Raw genomic sequence first — 21,665 nt, 5'->3', positions numbered from 1 at the left:
TACATAATTGATTTGTAAAGCAATTTAGAGTACTAGCTTCAATAGCAGGGATGGGTAGTAAGTTCCAATCACGAAACGTCTTTAAAAAGTAACTATTATGATAATGATTAGATCTAGCAGTAGGTATGTTAAAGTGAAAAGGATGTTGGAATCTAGTTAAATGGGTGGTGGTTGTGATGAATGTTGGTATTTCTAATGATATTAAATTATGAAGTCCTTGGTACAGGATTGTGAGCCTTGAAATACGTCTTCTAATGTTTAGTGCTGGCCACTGCAGCTCTGAGAGCATACTGGTCACACTATTTTCCCAATTATAATTGGATTTCACCCATCTAGCTGCAATTTTCTGCACTCTCTCAATAGCTTGAATGTCTTTAGATAAGTGTGGATCCCAAACTGAAGATGCGTATTCTAGTTTTGGTCGGACTAATCCGAGGTAAGCAGTAGATTTTACTGATTCATCACATTGCGTCTCACAAAGTTTAGTGACTTTATTGCACTACTTGTAATGTTGTTGATATGTGGAGAGAATGACATTGATGAATGAAATAGGACTCCAAGATACAGATGTTGATTTGTACGAGTGAGTGCTTCACTGTCTATGTAATACTGGTAGGTTTGTAATGAAAATTTGTCTATATTTCCATAGTGGTTAGATAGGTGCTTCTCAAGCCAACTGTTTTTCATTTGTAATGTTGTGAACATACATATAGCTGAATTGAAGTGTAATGACCACTTCACTTTTTAGATGGTAATTGCTGGTTGGGGGCACTCATTGACAAGACAATTTTAAGTTAGCCGGCACAATTCTTTCTTTTATGCAATATGTGCAACTTCACCATGCAGCCATAATCAGGGCCGCCCATAGGGGGGGGGGGGCTGGGGAATTTTTCCCCGGGCCCAAACCTGAAAGGGGCCCCATGAGGCCCCATGAAGGGCCCCTTGAATGATCGATATACTCTAATAGAGCAATCAGATCTAAATACTCTAATAGAGCAGTCACAGTATTCTATTCTTCAGAGGAGTAGTGTAGTAAGCTTATAGATAAGGAGATATGGTTGGTGAGAGGTAGCTATTGTCATTGTTAGCAGGTCATGACTTTTTTTCTTTTTTTTAGTAGTAAACTTACAGCTTGGGTAAAGTTGTGATTGAGAATGGAAACTTCCTTGTCTCTGGGGCCCCATTTTAACTCTTTACCCTGGGCCCCTTAATTTCTCTGGGTGGCTCTGGTCATAATAATGTTGCAAAAAAGTAAACAAATAACCACAAGGAAAAATTAGGAATTTTAAGTTCCATTAGGAATCATAGAAATCATAGAAAAGGTTTCCGTACACCTGCATATTATACTATAGTAGACATTCCATACCTAATTCATGCTATACCCATGACTAAATCAGGGATTGAATATCCACTATTATATCTGCTGGTGTTAGTCACTACACGTTTTTCTATGATCCCTTAAAATTCCTTGTACTTGTTAATAATATATTGCTACCAGTAAAAAGAGTATATGCATGCTGTTACACTACAGATGAAGGTGATGAGCTGATGTCACGTGACTGGCAAATTCTACTTCCTATAATATTATAGCCTGAGTCCTAGATTTGTTCTGATGCATTTTGTAGCTAGTGACATATTATAGATATTACTTATATACAACAGTTCTGTGGACATTGACTAAAGACTTCATTTAGTTCAACCCATACTTATCGGTTTTGTTTATACTAGAATTATTGTGAAATGGATTCAAGCATGAAAATATGCAGCTATATATCATGCTTTGTTTTAAACAATTGTAGCCCGATGTGTATAGTGTGACTTGGTTTCCATCTTGGCCTATATACTCTGTATTCATTTAAATACATGCATTAATTCATAAGCTTGTTATTTTATATCCAATTATATTAAATGTTGTGGAAATATTTACAGGCACTCTAATGGCATTCAAAACATTGTAGGTGACTTGGATTTTGCATTTTGTATCTTGATACTCCTTACTACATGGTGGTTGGTAGCTACATGTAGCTAATCTTGGACAGTATAATTCCTACTTTAAAAACTGTGTTATTTCTTAATTGGATTTGTGGTTAGCTTATGATCACTGTCTATGAAGTGTGTTGGGACCATTATTATTTTTAGCATATATTAATGATATCACCACCAATTTATCATCTTCCTGTCGTTTATTCGCTGATGACTGTATTTTGTACAGAAAGATTGATACACCGGATGATGCTAAAATTTTTCAAGAAGACTTGAGAAAACTGGAAATATGGGAAGAGACCTGGGGGATGAAATTCAATATAGAGAAATGCATGATATTAACAATCACATTAAAACATAATCCTTACATTACGGGATACACCCTCCATGGCAAAAAACTGAATCCTGTTGTAAATGCTAAATACTTGGGTATCAATTTTGATAGCAAGTTTACATTCAACCATCATGTGGACACTGTTTGCCTAAAAGCTAATATACACTTTAGCATTCTTACGAAGAAATCTGAAACACTGTAACCAAAGAGTTAAGCTAGATGCCTACAAGATATTTGTTCTACCAATTTTAAACTATGCTGCGACAGTTTGGTCCCCACACATGCAATACTACATCAATAAACTAGAAGCTATTCAGAAGCGTGCTGCTCGTTTTATTGTGTCAAATTACCGAAGATTAAGTAGTATATCACATATCCTAAATTCACTAAAGTTAAAATCCATAGTGTACCACCATACATGGCTTCGTCTCTTGATGTTCTACAAGATTGTCAATCACCTAGTAGAGCTTCCTATCCCCAGTTATATTGTACATTCTACAAGATGTTTACGAGGAAACCAGGATAAATTCATCAAACCATCTGCTACTGTTGATGCATACAAATTTAGTTAGGGGTATGGGTGGAGGTCCGAGCTCGAGGTGGAGTCAACGAGGAAAGGTCAGCATTCTGAGACGTGTATGACTTAAGATGAGATTGATAAATAACAGTTTTTTGTGGTACGTACACTACTAGCACAGCTACTAGAGTAGTCATGCAGTTAATGCACAAAGTCTGGCTCAGTGGAAGACTCGCCACTTTTTGTCATGGGAGTCCAAAAATGCTATACTGCGTTCACCAGACCCTTGTTTCTAGTTTAATGTCGCTCCCTAGATAGTAGCCTATTGTCATAGTTTACGCACACATGACTCACAGCCGGGTGTTTCCTATCATGTAAGTTTGCTTCACCTCGTGCTTCACTGCCGTCTTCGTTCAAGTTATATGCAAATTAACCTGTGTAGCTAATTCAACTTCTGTGGATTAATGGCTGTGTCAATAGGTAAGGGGTAGTCAGTCATTTCCACACTGCCAGTTTTAATCACTTGTGACTCATGGCTGGGATCAGTGATTCTGATCATAAAAATTTTGCCTTGATCGTTTGATTTCATCGTTACAAGAGCCTTGATTCTTGATTGTCAACTGTTAAAGCCCTATAATTTCTCGTATTTTAACAGTTACCTTTCAAAGGTGCTTGATTACCACTTTTGTGGGTGTCTTGGTCACTTAATTCACTGTAAAATAGCCTCTTGAATCTTGATCCCAGTTGTAAGTGTTTCCGCAACATAGAAGTGTTTACTCCTTGACAGTTCACCCTTCCATTTTCTGCTATTCAATTCTCAATGCAACCAGAAAGTGATTTCAACATTAGTGCCCAGATTGTCTGATATCCGTCTGCTGTAGCTCATTTGAATTGTTCTTCCATACACTGTCCAAATGTAGTCCGGAATAATGTGGTATCTATCACGTGTCATGTGGTATAATGCAGTCAATACAAAATGAATGGGGAAATTTGCTATTAAACAGGCTATAGGACCAGGTGTCCTATAGACCTTCAGTATACTCGTACTGTAATGCCTTAATAATAAATAAATAAAAATAAACATGCAAAATTTCTGTATAGTTGGGCTTCTTTTATTGTAATTGTAGTTACAGATAATTGCTATACCCAGAAAGCTACCAAATGGACAGAAGGTAGACAGTACACATTTAATCAATGGCAACATACCTGTTTAGCCATGAACAGAGGACTGGTGTATTTACTAACCGCCTGTGTAAATTTTTGACAATAATGACCTAACAGTTCATCAAACTTGTCAGAAAATATCTTGTGTCCAGGCCTTCATCTAAGAAATGACTTAGGGGGCAAAATAAAGTTGCATGGGGGAGGGAGGGGGGTGATTAGGGGATCTAAGGCATGCCTGTATCCTAGACGCTCAGAATGATTCTGGTGCATTCTCATGTACCTGAAAATGACATGCTGCTCCAGAAATTTTACATTTTAGACTCTTCCAGGTTGCTTCTGATGCATCCTGTAGCACTTTCATTTAAACTATTGCTTGAGGGAACCTAATTTTGCCAAGGGGGGGGCACCCCCTAAATGAAACCTTGGTGTCATAATATTATGTATTATCAACTGTTGTACTGCAGTAAATGCATGCACATGCAGTACGTATTTTACTGTTGTGTATTTTCTTTTTCCTTTAGGAAATTTGTCTTTATTTTAGCAATAGGACAAGTATTGTCTGTACTGCTAACTGGTATCGGAGTATTTGCCACCTTGTTACATGATCACACTGGTAAAGATGTCTCCTCTACTTTAACTGCTGGAGCCTTTTTCATTCTGAGTGCCACAGTTGGATCATATGTAGCCTATAAACCAGGTTTTGTGGACAAGATCAAACAACACTGGTGGAAGTTTATTTTTCTTGGACTAGCTGATGTGTATGGAACATACCTACAAAATGTGGCCTTTAAGTACATATCAGTAGTAAGCAACCAGGTACATATCTGTTGCAATGTGTGTAAATGTAGTAGTGATGCCCTACCTTGTGATCTTCTCTTAGGTGTTAACTTTTACCTGATGTCATGGCTCTAGAGTTTCCTTTTGTAGATTGAGCCATGTTTACACCACACTAGTGTTGTTCTAGTTCTGTGGTACAAAAACTAAAGTATATGTAGTTTTAATATAGAGCTCTAGTATGGCTCAAAAATTAAACTAAAACGAATTTGCAGTGCTAGAGCAACAATATTTGCATACTCTCCTTTAAGTATATTAGACATTAAGCAAACAGTGTAAAAAATTTCATCAAGTTTTGATGGCGAAAGTGATCACCTAGTCCAGCTTGTAATTGATTTGTACCTTGCTTGTATACTGTGTATGTACTATTGTTGCTGCTTGGAGAATGAAATATGGACTGTTTACAATTATGTTGAAGTATGTACTGTATTCAAGCCATCTGTTTATGCATAATATTGTACAGTAGATCATCACAGAGCCTTGTATATTAGGCTATTTTAATGAATTTATGTGTTAAATACTGTACTTAACAGTGAAAAAGGCTTGATATATGTGACCGGATCTGCGAAAACCCAACATAATGGCGCAAGCCTAAATTTTCAGTATAGGCTATTGATTGCAAATGTTTGTGTAAATGAAAAAAATTCATTAAATTTTTAAACGCTTTGTTCTTTGTGAAAAAGGGTGAAATTATAAAAACATGGATACCATCTTATTCACCTACTCAAGGGGAGTTCGACAATCTTTGTTTTGTAGCAGTAGCGTAAAGGATATGTGAGTTACGGGCGTTTGTTTACATCATGTTGAAGCAGTCGTACACGATTGATTTTTCTTCACTGATTTAGTCTCTGTATGTTGTGAAGAAAAGTGGTAGGAGAAAAATCTTACCACGTAATGGACCCCCCTATTCATGGCAAACACGATGGTGTAAGTTGAAACTCTGTACTGCATTGCATTTGTAAGTTACAGTCATTTTTGTAAGCACCTGTAATTTATTTTCCCAATACTTGCTGTACAAATCGATCTTTCTGTTGCTGCTACTTTGTAGGGCTGTAACTCCAATAGTTGTTGGCATACAAGGCTGAACTTGGCCAGAGCATACACTCGGCTAAGTAGATTATAAATGTGGCTGGATTTTGGGAAAACGATCCAAATCGCACATTAGAAGTTTCGAGATAAACGGTTTTAAAGAATTCAAACCAGCATAACTCTCCAAGGATAGCAAGCACGCATATGAACTTTCCACAAAAGATGCATCAATCTATTACTTTTCAGGCCACTTCCAGTACTTGTAGCTGCTTGTAGAGTTTCCCGCCAAATAAGATAGAAAATCTGAGCAGTTGGACGAGCAAAGTAGTATCACGAGTGCTCACAAAGGGGTGGAGAGTGGGGGTGGGGGGTGGCGGGGTAGGCAAGGGTTAGACCTCAAAATGGAGGCAGACCACAATTGGAGTCCAGAGACGAGATTACAGGGCTGTGCTGGCTCCTTAGTGGCTGATATGTAGCAAAATCCACAGAAAAATGTCTGGCTAACATTATCAGGCTGTCCACCAGTAAACCACTGGTTCTTGCCAAGCCAGGTCCTTCACAAGGCCTAAAACTGCCACTCGAGCTCTACACACCACCCAGAAAAGACGTCTGTTGAAACCAGCCTCGAGTAGTTTGAGTGTTGCGAAGTGTCAAAACTACTAGTACGATAGTGTAGCTATCCACTGGAGGTACTAGTTTGATTTTGCCTGATGTGCGATTTGGATTGGTTTTGTAAAATCTGGTCACAAATACGTATTCAATAATAAAGAATTTGAAAAATGCGCTATTATGTCGGGTTTTCGCAGATCCGGTCACATATGATCATGGTGCATTGGCATTTTGTTTCAAAGATAATATTATTAGCTACTGTATGTTGTAATACTATCAAGTCTTGAGTCTTGTTTCAGCTGTACACATGTGATTCTTCTATTGGATTACTTATACGTACATGGTTGTTGTAGTTGAGTGACTATTTTATTAGAGTGTCACAATCTCACAGCTGATCTTGAGTGAGCCTATAGTGGACTGGAGGTATCACACGAGATAGATTATTTAGGCACATAATATTATTGTTGTCCTAGCTCTGTTTTCTGTAGACAAACCGATTGTTGCACGATCACGTTTGTTATTAACGATGAGGTTGTACAAATGCATCATTTGGCCTCTGGCTTGGTCTAGCAGATATGCAGACGGAGTAAAAATGATTTTGTGTTACCAACTTTCAATAGTGGTGCTTCTGTAAGGAATTCTTAGATTAGATTAAATTATTAATTTTGTCAAAGACATGGGTATGCAGAAGGCAGTAATGTAGATTTGCCATTAGACACTTCTGTGAAGGTATTTTCTTTGTGTAGGACAAATTTTAATGACAGCTTTCGGGTCACCATTATGTTTGGATGGATCCCTACTGTACATTACCTGTATGGCATACCCATAATCTTTTCAACTCTCATATAACCTTTCAACAAACTGTGGTTTAGATATACTGTATTATAGTACCATACTGTATCTGCTGCAGGTAATCACTAGTTCAACCTGTACTCTGTTCATCATTATTCTCGCTACAATAGTGATCAAGACAAGGTACAAACTGATTCATTATGTAGCTATAATCATCGGCACTCTTGGAATGGTTTTATTACTCCTACAAGATATTAAAGAGAACAAAGATCAAGGTATAGTGTAGTAATAGAGTGTTGTATACATGTGAACGTACTGTATGTACCGAAAAAACTACATCTTGAGGTTTGCCTGTAGATCTCATACATGGGACCAAAACAAATTCTCAGTTTTCTGACATCCTAAGTACATCCTTGTTCAGACTACATCCTTGTTCAAACTACTGTTATGGTAATCCCAACTACACCTGTACTCTAATACAACAAATGTTTAGGCATTTGAACCCAACATAGTGTCTGTATAACTGAGTTTCCATTGTGTGGCTACTCTAAGGGACCTGTTCAACACAATCACTATAACAATGTTCTTAAAAGGCAGTTGCTAGGTGATTTTGCTATACAAATAACTTGGCCAGAATTATACGCCTTTAAAGTGTACATAATGACCTTATGAATAATATTACTTTGTTATTATTGATACTGTGTTGTTGATATAAGATGTGGTTCCATAAATGAGACATTATAGTAATATACGAAGTATACATTCTTGAAAAAGTTGTCTCTTATACTGTACTGTCTGTTTTATAGAGTGCTTGAGCCCCAGCTAGTTGGATATACATATTGGTACTTTGGTAGTGTTTCAGATGATGTCATTAAAGCATTTGTTTGTAATAGATTTGACAATTAGAATTATCATTTTTAGATTATCAATACCATACTGATTTAGTAGGTATTCTCCCAAATTTTGGGGGAATCCCTACTAAAACAGTATGGTAGCATTTTAGGTGGTGCATGTAAAGTGACATGCACCACCTAAAATTCTGCCTTTAATAAAAATCATCCTAGAGACATCTTACACGACGAAAATCACCTTTACGGAATAATATTAGTCCATCTAGCATCAAATATACCATTATATAGAAACAAGAAAACACTTACAGGCAGCCAGATATAAAATTTTAAATAATCACTGGCACATGGCCATCATTTGTGACCGGGCCTTCGAAAACAGGGCATGTGGACACAAACTACACCTCGTCACTTTACAGGTCATATCTCAGTACTGGAACAGAATATTTGCATTCTGTAAGTTAAACTTGCATCCTAAAGCCAAGCAAATGCTTACTAAGAGCTGAAAATTGCATTGCCATAGCATTATGGTACAAAACGTTACAAGTGATGAAAGTTTGAAAAAGTAGGCAAAAATCATGTGTCCACATGCACTATTTTCACAGGCCCAGTCACATTTTATGCCACAATAACAAACTCTCCCCAGTGGCATGTGCTTTTTGGGGTTCCAACGAGTGTGTGTCCTCTGCACCTTGTCTTTCCTTTTATCTTCAATCAGGCTGTCTTCATCCTGTATGGAATGAAACCACGTTAAGACATTAATTTTCCTTATCAACACTTTTCTTGAGTAGCATATTTAGATGCAGCAAGCTTATTTAGAGCTTATGCTTGGTAGATACCTGTAACTTCACGATAGGTATAATATCATGCCTATTAACGCAATCTTGGTTGATTAATTAATTATGATCGAGCACCGAGATCACATCTCTTAACAATCAATTGCTCAATCACGATAACACACCCTATTATTATTGATCTAGGTGTATTCATAATGCTAGCACACTGAAAATATGATATAGTGACACACCCCCTGGTAGGTGAAAGTCTGACTCGAGATACTTTAGTACAGCAGTCACCCTAATAGAACAGTCACACATAGCTATGTGCTATATCAAAAAAAACCTAGTATATTAAAATATAATACTATTTTAGGATTCCAAGCAATAAAAGTAGTAAAACAAGAGATGAATGATGGTATTACAGCATAGTTCGATGGGAAAATCCCTACTTTGGTATTGAAAAAAATCATACCAAAGTAGGGATTTTCCCACCGAGCTATGCTGTAATACCGTTGTTCATCTCTTGTTTCACTACTTTTTATTGCTTGTATCCCTACTTCATTTTTAAACTAATATATTTTTAATATACTATTCTTATTTTAGATACCATTTTCTTTACACTGGAAGGTGTTTACCATAAAATTAATCCATTACAGGCTTGTGGTTCTCCTTCTTTCTAGTTAAAGACAGCTGCTGATTTATACGTGTCCCTGTCCGAATGATATCTATGTGCACAGGCTGTTTACTAGATGACTGCAAAATTATGGTATCCATGCATGTATAAAAAGAAAGCATAAACATTTAATGTCTAACAACAGGCCTCTTATTAGCTTTCTTAAATTATCAAAGAAATAGTTCACTACAAATATATGTATACGGTGGACCCTTAGCAGTGGCAGATACAGGGGGTTACAATGGTTTCAACTGAACCCCCCTCTGAAAGTAGTGCACGCCCCCCAAATTTATTTACGATTCGGATGGGTGATAAAATCACCAAGAGTTATGCTTAATGTATCACAGTTATTGAACCTGAAACCCCTCTGAAAATTTCTAGATCCGCCACTGCCTTTCAAACCCCAATGATCCAAGGCAATGGTAAAGGTGTCCAGATAAGCAACTGTTCGGATAACTGAAGTCCATACATTCATACACAGAGCTCTGTTGAAACACTCTAATAGAACATACTGTATTCAAAATACTCTAATAGAACATTCATTTCCAATTTTGGGGTACAAATAAATGAGGGCTGGATAACTGAGGGCCTACTTTATGTGCATAATGGTGACAAAATTACACATTAATACATTAGTGTGTACCATAGGTGTTGCAATAAAAATAAACACAGTACCCCTCAAATGCCATGCTGCACTTACCCAACACTTAACACTCAAGAGAAAATTGCAAGTCTCATACTCTCAAGACAAAACTCGCTAGCAAATTATAATTGTCTCACACTGAGCATATCATACATGTAGTCAAGCGAGAGCTGAGTGGGAAATAGTAAGAGCTGAGTGGGAAATAGTAAGAATTGGCAGGCTGGTTTAGTACAATAATTACAATCTAGTAGTACGTAATTAAAGAGAGGTGTTCAAATGTATCCATGACTTCCGAAATGAGGTATTTACCTGAGCAACAGACTTACTGTTGAAGATACAACTGTAATCTACTGTGTACATATGGCTGTAGAGTTATAGTGGACTAGCCTTCATGTAGTGATGAATTGGACAGATTGAAGCATGTCCAGTTAGATACAGGTGACCTACATAAATGTACCACACTGTGAGGTGCAATAGCTACAGCAGTCGTAGGGATACAGAGTAGCTGGATGTCATATGGCAATGTGCCATTTTAATACAACAGTTTAAAATAAGCACCAGTATTTTTGTTGCCTTATTATTATAGAGGATATACATGTTTGATTATACATTATAATGGTAAGCATTGTGTATACATTGTCACCAAGGCTGCCACTGCAATGAACTAGCTGAGACTTTGCTATCAAGCTAGTTAAAAATCCTTAAGCTGGCATACATACAGTGATATAGACATGCAGTACATTAACCACATGCTAAAGCACTCTTTCATGAATTCACTCTTTATTGTTCAGCGACACTCTTGTTAGAATAATCTACTCACACTTTATCAAATGTGAGTACAGCTCGACTCTCCAATTGAGCGAGTGTACTAGTGACTTGAGAAAACAGTGTCAGTGAGTACGGCTTTATGTTTGAATGGTACAGTGTGAGTGATTACGGCTTTATGTTTGAATGGTACTGTGTGAGTGAGTACGGCTTTATGTTTGAATGGTACAGTGTGAGTGATTATGGCTTTATGTTTGAATGGTACTGTGTGAGTGAGTACGGCTTTATGTTTGAATGGTACAGTGTGAGTGATTACGGCTTTATGTTTGAATGGTACTGTGTGAGTGAGTACGGCTTTATGTTTGAATGGTACAGTGTGAGTGATTACGGCTTTATGTTTGAATGATACTGTGTGAGTGAGTACGGCTTTATGTTTGAATGGTACAGTGTGAGTGATTACGGCTTTATGTTTGAATGGTACTGTGTGAGTGAGTACGGCTTTATGTTTGAATGGTACTGTACGTCCATCACTGTTGTTACCCAACAACCAACAAAGAGCTCTTGCTCACAATGAATTCTGTGGCAAGGAGATATAGACTCCCACAGCATGCTCATCTGAAAGATGTTTTAAAACGTTTGATGCTTTGGAGTAAATACAGTGTAGAAATGCTGTAAAAATAATATGGATCATGTGATGCACTTGTTGAGTATTTTTTATCTAATTTCTTAAGGTTACGGTATAGTCACGGGCAATCGTTCAAAATTTTGAATGCCTATCGATACTTTTTGAGAAGCCCATAAAACCAGTCTAGCAGCGTAAAAAGTTTTAAATGAAGGTGAAGCCCTTCATATTTAATGTTTTTATGTAGCTACAGTGTAGTTTGAGGCAGGTGGAGCACTACAATTTGTTGTAGTAACACAAGTAAGCCAGCCCGTACATCGCTCAGCTCCAGCTGTTACTACCATGTTTTTCCGCCGCCAAATACAGCAAAAGCTGTAGGCTCTATTGGCTTTTCTGGGGCATAGTGATATTGTATATTAAATTTATTAGGTCCTGTGGAAGCGTTTTTGGCGTGTTTCTTCCCAGTGACTCAGATACATGCCTTCAAAGAGCTTGTTTCACTCGAAAAAACTACTAAAAGTTCAATAAAACGTCTATACAACCAGTAACTTAAAAAATCGCTTCCACAGGACCTAGATATTTAAATTGTTTAGCTACTTGTGTTGAAATTATAAGGATTCAGTAATCTGTTAGTCTGGTTTTTATAAAACATCGCTCTATTGTAGACCACACACCCAAGAACAGTCGTTGTTCTGTAGTAAAAACAAACAAGCACAATTAGTTGTATTGCTAACACAACACAGTTGTTGAAATTGTTTATCCCTGCTTGGTTTAAAGCAGGTTTTGTAATTTGTTCCGCCCACGCATTTTAAACTATTCCGTAATCTTAACAAAGATACATATTGCCATATTATTGTTCTTGCACTATTGGCGTCTTGTTCATTAGTGATAGTAGGTGACCACTGCCAGCCTGGATGGACACATGCCTGTCCAGGGTTACCCTTAGGTATGCAGATTATGCTGATTTTAATCCTGTATTATTGAGTATGGAAATCCAGTGAGCTAAGGCATCACATGTATAATTGGTGTATATGCTCTGTTACCTTTAATAATGAAGTTCTTAGTTAGGTGTGTACTACCCTACTGTCTACTATGTTGTGTGCCTGTCTCAATTACTGTAGGTAGTAATCCACAGGTTGGAGATTTGCTATGTGTTGCTGCTGGAATTTCATTTGCTATCATGAATGTTGGTTCAGAATTCTTCCTCAAAGGTCGATTATCTCTTTTAGACACCTTAGGATTTTTGTCATTTTGTGGAGCAGTAGTCACAGGCATACAAGTGTAAGTGCATGCATACATGTATATAAATACATTGTATGGATGGGTGTGTGGTTGTTGAGTGTAAGTACAACAAACACATTGCATATCAATTACTATGTTACCTTACACCTACAAATTCAAAGATAGCATCCAGCAGTACAAACTAAATGATACCACTCTTCCGTACAATTACTTGCAACATGATTAGTTGGTCCAGATTTACTCTCCAATAATTATTCAGATAGCACAGTTAAGTATGTAGTTGACTGTCATGCCTTCATCATGAACCATTTGGAAGCAGCCATACTAGGATCAGCATATTATCAAACATGTTTGAACCCTTTGGATGCTACCCACTGAATTTGTGTTTACAAAAGTACATACTGTGCATACGGACATGGATGGATGGACACACACACATGTACACGTACACATACACGTGAATGGATCAAATGTATACGTGCAGAGTATAAATATTTGGTATATTATTATTACTATTATCAAGACACACGGTAGTGTGTCGTGCGGCCCAAGAAGCCGGCGCGTAACACCCGTGAGTATATTGACAGGAAGTAAGAAAACGCAATTTTCGCACCTCCGTAGCTCTGTGCTTCCTTGATGAAACAAGACGATTTTTGCTGTGGACATGCCCCCCAACTGCAGCACTCCACATTCCAAATTTGAGCGAAATCGCTTCGCGCGTTCCCGAGATATGCGACTTCAAAAATTGGCTCAGTTTCTTCGTTTTTTTTTCTTCTTATTTTTCTTTTTCTTGTCGCACACTTACAAAAACTGCTATAAAACTCGCACGCCATATCCGATTGCCTTGAAATTTGGCACACAGAAGGGGGATATAAAGGCACATCTCGGTACCAACTTTGGCTGGAATACGATAAACAGGCAAAGAGTTATGAGCGATTATTCACGAAAAATAACACCAATATGTTGTCACGCCTACAGGGTAAACCGCGTATGGGAAGAAGCTGAAAATCGGTGGGTGAATAGGTTAACTATTGAACCTCAAACCTTTTGTGGTTTGAAAGAAATCGAGCTAAAAGCCAGGAAGATACAACGAAAACACCAACAGTGTGTAACAATTACGCAATCGAGATTAGCTAATAAAAAACGACTGCTTGCCACGCCTACCAGATAAACCGCTTAGGGTAATGCTTTGAAAATCGTTGTACAGATGGAGTAATCATCTTAGAAAGGCTCATCAATGGTGTAGAAGAATCAGACTTAAAGCCACGGAGTTATAACACGAAATCCAACTTGATGCAGCAAGTGCGAGATCGAGATACTCTAATAGAGCAGTCATTCTAATAGAGCAGTCACCCTGAAGAGAATTCAAGAGATCAGCTAGAAATAAGAAACCTGTATAGAGATCAGCTACACACAAGTCACCCTGTAGAGAGATCAGCTAGAAGAAGTTACCTTGTATGGAGTTCATGCAACTATGGAAAGAGATAGTTCAGCTAGAAAAAATCACCTTGTAGAGTTCAGCTACAAAGAAACCACCATGTAGAGAGTTCAGCTACAAACAAATCGCCCTGTGGAGAGATCAATAGAAGAAGTTACCTTGCAGAGAGTTCAGCTACAAAGAAACCATCATGTAGAGAGTTCAGCTACAAACAAATCTCCCTGTAGAGAGATCAGCTAGAAGAAGTTACCTTGTAGAGAGTTCAGCTTCAAACAAATCACCCTGTAGAAAGATCAGCTAGAAGAGGTCACCTTGTAGAGAGTTCAGTTACAAAAAAACCATCATGTTGAGAGCTCAGCTACAAACTAGTGACCTTGTAGAGACATCAGCTAGAAGAAGTTACCTTATAGAGAGTTCAGCTACAAAGAAACCATTCTTTAAAGAGCTCAGCTGCAAACAAAACACCTGTACAGAATTCAGCTACAAATAAATCACCCTGTAGAAAGATGAGCAAGAAAAAGTTACCTTGTAGAGAGTTCAGTTACAAAGAAACCACCATGTAGAGAATTCAGCTACAAACTAGTGACCCTGTAAAGACATCAGCTAGAAGAAGTTACCTTGAGAGAGTTCAGCTACAAAGAAACCATCATGTAGAGAGTTCAGCTACAAACAAATCTCCCTGTAGAGAGATCAGCTAGAAGAAGTTACCTTGTAGAGAGTTCAGCTTCAAACAAATCACCCTGTAGAAAGATCAGCTAGAAGAGGTCACCTTGTAGAGAGTTCAGTTACAAAAAAACCATCATGTAGAGAGCTCAGCTACAAACTACTGACCTTGTAGAGACATCAGCTAGAAGAAGTTACCTTGAGAGAGTTCAGCTACAAAGAAACCATCATGTAGAGAGTTCAGCTACAAACAAATCTCCCTGTAGAGAGATCAGCTAGAAGAAGTTACCTTGTAGAGAGTTCAGCTTCAAACAAATCACCCTGTAGAAAGATGAGCTAGAAAAAGTTACCTTGTAGAGAGTTCAGTTACAAAGAAACCACCATGTAGAGAATTCAGCTACAAACTAGTGACCCTGTAAAGACATCAGCTAGAAGAAGTTACCTTGAGAGAGTTCAGCTACAAAGAAACCATCATGTAGAGAGTTCAGCTACAAACAAATCTACCTGTAGAGAGATCAGCTAGAAGAAGTTACCTTGTAGAGAGTTCAGCTTCAAACAAATCACCCTGTAGAAAGATCAGCTAGAAGAGGTCACCTTGTAGAGAAGTCAGTTACAAAAAAACCACCACGTAGAGAGCTCAGCTACAAACTAGTGACATTGTAGAGACATCAGCTAGAAGAAGTTACCTTGTAGAGAGTTCAGCTACAAAGAAACCATTCTTTAAAGAGCTCAGCTGCAAACAAACCACCTGTACAGAATTCAGCTACAAATAAATCACCTGTAGAAAGATGAGCAAGAAAAAGTTACCTTGTAGAGAGTTCAGTTACAAAGAAACCACCATGTAGAGAATTCAGCTACAAACTAGTGACCCTGTAAAGACATCAGCTAGAAGAAGTTACCTTGAGAGAGTTCAGCTACAAAGAAACCATTATTTAAAGAGCTCAGCTGCAAACAAATCACCTATACAGAATTCAGCTACAAACAAATCACCATGTAGAGAGATCAGCTAGAAGAAGTTAACTTGTAGAGAGTTCAGCTACAAAGAAACCATCATTTAGAGAGTTCAGCTTCAAACAAATCACCTGTAGAGAGTTCAGCTACAAACAAATCTCCCTGTAGAGAGATCAGCTAGAAGAAGTTACCTTGTAGATAGTTCAGCTACAAACAAATCTCCCTGTAGAGAGATCAGCTAGAAGAAATTACCTTGTAGAGAGTTCAGCTACAAAGAAAACACCATGTAGAGAGTTCAGCTGCACAGAAATCACCCTGTAGAAAATTCTGCCAGAAACAAATTGCCCCGTAGAAAGGTCAGTTAGAAGAAGTTACCTTGTAGAGAGTTCAGCTACAAAGAAACCATTCTGTAAAGAGCTCTGCTGCAAACAAATCACCTGTACAGAATTCAGCTACAAACAAATCACCCTGCAGAGAGATCAGCTAGAAGAAGTTAACTTGTAGAGAGTTCAGCTACAAAGAAACTATCATTTAGAAAGTTCAGTTACAAACAAATCTCCCTGTAGAGAGATCAGCTAGAAGAAGTTACCTTGTAGAGAGTGAAGCTACAAACAAATCACCCTATTGAAAGATCAGCTAGAAGAAGTCACCTTGTAGAAAGTTCAGTTACAAAGAAACCACCATGTAGAGAGTTCAGCTACAAACTAGCTACCTTGTAGAGACATCAGCTAGAAAAATTACCTTGTAGAGAGTTCAGCTACAAAGAAACTATTCTGTAAAGAGCTCAGCTGCAAACAAATCACCTGTACAGAATTCAGCTACGAACAAATCATCCTGTAGAGAGATCAGCTAGAAGAAGTTACCTTGTAGATAGTTCAGCTACAAACAAATCACCCTGTAGAGAGATCAGCTAGAAGAAATTACCTTGTAGAGAGTTCAGCTACAAAGAAACCATCATGTAGAGAGTTCAGCTGCAAAGAAATCACCCTGTAGAAAATTCTGCCAGAAACAAATTGCCCTGTAGAAAGATCAGTTAGAAGAAGTTACCTTTTAGAGAGTTCAGCTACAAAGAAACCACCTGTACAGAATTCAGCTACAAACAAATCACCTGTACAGAATTCAGCTACAAACAAATCACTTGTAGAGAGTTCAGCTACAAACAAACCTCCCTGTAGAGAGATCAGCTAGAAGAAGTTACCTTGTAGATAGTTCAGCTACAAACAAATCACCCTGTAGAAAGATCAGTTAGAAAAAGTTACTTTGTAGAGAGTTCAGCTACAAACAAACCATTCTGTAAAGAGCTCAGCTGCAAACAAATCACCTGTAAAGAATTCAGCTACAAACAAATCACCCTGTAGAGAGATCAGCTAGAAGATATTACCTTGTAGATAGTTCAGCTACAAACAAATCACCCCGTAGAAAGATCAGTTAGAAGAAGTTACTTTGTAGAGAGTTCAGCTACAAAGAAACCATTCTGTAAAGAGCTCAGCTGCAAACAAATCACCTATACAGAATTCAGCTACAAACAAATCACCCTGTAGAGAGATCAGCTAGAAGAAGTTACCTTGTAGATAGTTCAGCTACAAAAAATCTCCCTGTAGAGAGATCAGCTAGAAGAAATTACCTTGTAGAGAGTTCAGCTACAAAGAAACCATCATGTAGAGAGTTCAGCTGCAAAAAAATCACCACTGCCCAAATTTCAAGGCAATAGCTCTTTCCAATCTGAAGTTATCAATTGTCAAAGTTGGCAAATTGGATGTGTGTGGAAGACCCCTTTTCGCAAATCCGATCACATATGTATTATATATATAATTTGTACATTCACTGATAAAATATTTAAAGTATATACATCTACTTCATCTTTTCGTCTTCCTGTAGTAAAGAAAAAAAACATAGGTTAAAAAAGTCCCAAAGCTGGCCATAGGCCAGCTTTGGGGTATACAAATACAAAAAGAAATGAAATCTAATCCAAAACAGCCAAGCTGTAAAAAAAGTGTGCGGCCCTCAGAAAGGCTATGGTGAAAAAAAGATGTGAAATCCAAGGTGGCGGCCAAGAAATGGCTGTGATGGTAGGTTAATGGTAAAAATTTTAATAACGACAATTCAGGTGAATTTTTGTGCCGCTTCACAAAATTTACCTGAATTGTCATTATTAAAATTTTTACCATTAACCTACCATCACAGCCATTTCTTGGCCGCCACCTTGGATTTCACATCTTTTTTCACCATAGCCTTTCTGAGGGCCGCACACTTTTTTTACAGCTTGGCTGTTTTGGATTAGATTATTATTACCACTTTACAGTGACCAGCTGACAGCAACATGTGCTGCAGCCTTAGGATTACCTAACCTAATTTCAGGGACTTAGACCTAATGACTTGACTTACTGACTGACTGATAAGGTGTAACAGAAAAGGGGCCAAAGTAAGGAAAAAAATCCCTCCAACCCCAGGATTCGAACTGCAGGTCACCCAATGTCTAGTCGGGGCCACACTCAGTCTTCCTCCAGGAGGGATGGATTTTCTTCCTTAAACCTAAAGGATTTATTATTAGCATGGTAGATGTAACTCGTGCCTTTGTTTCTTGTTAATAACTCTTGTTACATGGGCCAGCTGCCCTAACATTTAGTAGCACTGTGAAGCCCTTCAAGTACTAGAATTGTTTATCAAAATTTGCTTTGATATGGGCAAGAATAAGTGATTTAAAATATAGATGGTATGGACGATTCAGGCATGCAAACGTGTTTACACTATGATTCTAGTACAAAACATTTGGGAGTGAACACATGTTCACCTCTTTGATATTACTATATTTGGCAGGGGCTCAGGTGAACACAAACCAACTACAGTGTACATTGACATTGTTACCTGTATGCTGTATAAAAACTGACACCAGTCTCTTATTATGTTCTTTAGGTGTATTTTAGACCGAGTAACTCTAGTTGAAATGAAATGGGATTTACCAGCTGGTAGGTACACAAAGCACTTAGATCTGTCTTCATGTGGACACTTTCGGACAAATGATCACCACTCAATTGCATATATTGTAAAAGTATAAACACAGAAATGCTGTGCATGTTACAAATGTCTTTTACTGGGTAACTTACCATTTCCTCTATGAAAAGTGACCACATAGTTATTATTAACATAAAGTGTGTGGTGCATGTGACCATTAGCCTATTCTACTTCAACAACTGCAGAACTACTGGAGAGCTGGTGTCAAAGGCTTTGGCATGTACTTAGGTAATATGTTTTGTGGTAACCACAAGCTAACTCTATATAAGTAATGCCCTATATAGCCTACTTATCTGATTAGCCATGTACAACCCCACATTTTTGGCCTTACAAGCTGTACTTTTACTTGAGCATGCACAAGTGTAACCTGTAGTCAGTTAACTATTGGCACAACAGAGCAAAAAAACATTGGATATCAGCTTAGTCTAAAAAGTGGGAATCAGCACAACAATAACTATAACGCTGGTTCATTAGTAATTACCCCATTTTGGTTGTGGTAACCATGCATGTAAGACAGTATAGTAATTAAACTCTGGTATCAAATTTGAACTCTTTCACCTGTGCAGAAATTCACAATATTGTACGTATGTTGGATAGTATCAACTGCTTGTAGAGACTCAGCAGTGGCAGATCTAGATGGGTTTCCTGTGGTTTCGACAGAAACCCCCTTTTAAATTTAGCTTCGTTATTGTTCTTTGGCAATTTGTCATAGCAAACAACTATATATCACTGTATTGCAGTGGAATGCATGCAATTGCACTTAAATAACTCCATTTATAGCTATGCAATATCACTTTTCACCTCCCACTGCATTAAAAATGATTGAGATACTCTAATGGAGCAGTCAGGTAACTACTCTAATAGAGCAGTCAGGTAACTACTCTGATAGAGCAATCAAAGTTACAGCTTAGTCACAACTTTTGCCCTATAGTTAGCAATAGTATTTAAATCATTGGATTTATTGTAATTGTTAACTAAATGCCCAATCTCAGTGCTTCTAAAATGTCTAAAATTTTTGCAGAAAATCAATGTCCTTATTTTTCAGCTATACCAACTTTCAGAAACCCCCTTTAAAAATCCTAAATCCACCATGTAGAGTTCGGAGATTTACTAATACAATTATCTGTACCCTGCAATCAAAGCATAACAGTACTGAGAAGACTATTATAAATTTACGTGCAGTGATATCAATACTTACTGTGTGCTGCGTTGCTTATTTTTTTTACTAAGGCCAGGCTAAGTTGGGATGAAGTTTGCTTTACATGTTATTCATTATGAATATTAATTGGAATGTATACATATGTATTTATGCTTCATACATAGATGCCTAATAATGCAATAGTCTAAAACAGCTAATCTATTGTCTAGCTATACTATATTGTGTAGTACCCATGCATGGCCCAAGGGCATTGACTCATGTTTTAAGGAAGAGACTTTGGTCTTGTCCACTCATCTCAGATACAGCCATCTTTGTGAGATATTCATTAGAGTATTTGACTTCTATTTTATATTTAGAGCATCTTTACCTTTGAAAGTGAATTCTAGTGAAATCCAAGTGGAAACAATTCCATGTAGTTCCTATTGCACCAGTTCTAAACTAGACCACCAGTTAGTTTTAGTTAGTAAACTATCAACCTAGCCCCACCTCCCATTCTACTATACATATTGTGAATGAGAGATCACATGATAATATTAATTAATAATAAACAATTAAGGTAATGTGTGGGTGGTGATCATTTTAAATTAAATTCCATTTAGATTCTGTTCCCCCATACAAGTATGATAACTTTTGGTAATGCAAATTACTGCCATAGTACGTACATATACTAATGTATAGCTACTTGATAATTTGTATGTCCGTACTATTAGGACTCATGAAAACTAGTATGGTGATAGTTGGTCTAATACAATTACCCTGTTTCTTTTAGTGTTGTACTTTACTGGCTACCATGCTTGCAACATTGGCTACTACTTCTTTTTCCTTGCAATTATCCAACAATCTTCCTCTATGATTGTAAGCTTGTCTCTACTAACCACAAATGTGTACAGCCTGATATTTGCCATCTTCTTGTTTGACAATAAGGTGAGGAGTAAATTTATTGTTATTTGTACATCCGTACATAATACTGTGTATGCTGTACAGTTCTCAGTATTCTACATCGGAGGATTTGTGGTGATCATGTTTGGACTGATCCTATACAATATTATATCAGTACCTGAAGGAGGAACAGACCAGTCAGTGTTCAGTATTGGCTACTGGTACAACTATAGACACTTACTATTCTGTGAGTGGAGGTGTTGTCCTCCCAAATATGATAGACTAGTTGATCTCAGTGATGATGGTGTCAACAAAAAGATACAATACAATAACTCTCATTCTGATGTAATAAATACCTAGCTTTTGTAATGGTCAAGTTTTTATAACTTACTGTAAATCCTGTATTTTAATATTTCAAGAATTTTCTTGTAATTTAAGGTATTGAGACTGGCTTAAACCATCAACAAGCAGATTTGCAGTATAAAGTTGGTGATATGATCATTAAATATTTTAGGTGTCAAATGCACCTATATGGGTGATTTTCCAAAATTCGGGCACATTTCGAAGTACATTAAATATTATAGTATATTCATGGTTGGCTAAAGGTTTATACAGTGTGTGAAATATATAATTTATTGAAACACTTGTTAAAAAGAAATTCAGTAGGTTTTCAGTATATGGTATGTCATTAAAAGCATGTGAAATTCATTGAATTTTCAATTTCATAAC

At 37.4% G+C, this 21,665-nt stretch overlaps 1 protein-coding gene across 1 annotated transcript; it reads left to right on the top strand.

Moving 5' to 3' along the window:
• The first annotated feature begins 2,897 nt into the window (after positions 1-2,897).
• On the top strand, positions 2,898-21,373 carry LOC136259058 (solute carrier family 35 member F1-like). The gene is made up of 7 exons (XM_066052468.1): positions 2,898-2,994; positions 4,520-4,814; positions 7,381-7,537; positions 12,714-12,873; positions 18,800-18,852; positions 20,827-20,981; positions 21,042-21,373. Exons 1-7 carry the CDS (start codon positions 2,966-2,968, stop codon positions 21,294-21,296), a joined length of 1,104 nt encoding a protein of 367 aa, XP_065908540.1. The 5' UTR covers positions 2,898-2,965; the 3' UTR covers positions 21,297-21,373.
• The last annotated feature ends 292 nt before the right edge of the window (positions 21,374-21,665 follow it).

The sequence above is a fragment of the Dysidea avara genome, chromosome 6, assembly GCF_963678975.1.
Source record: "Dysidea avara chromosome 6, odDysAvar1.4, whole genome shotgun sequence".
NCBI classification, from domain to species: Eukaryota; Metazoa; Porifera; class Demospongiae; order Dictyoceratida; family Dysideidae; genus Dysidea; species Dysidea avara.
This window is presented reverse-complemented; position numbering and strand designations above follow the sequence as displayed.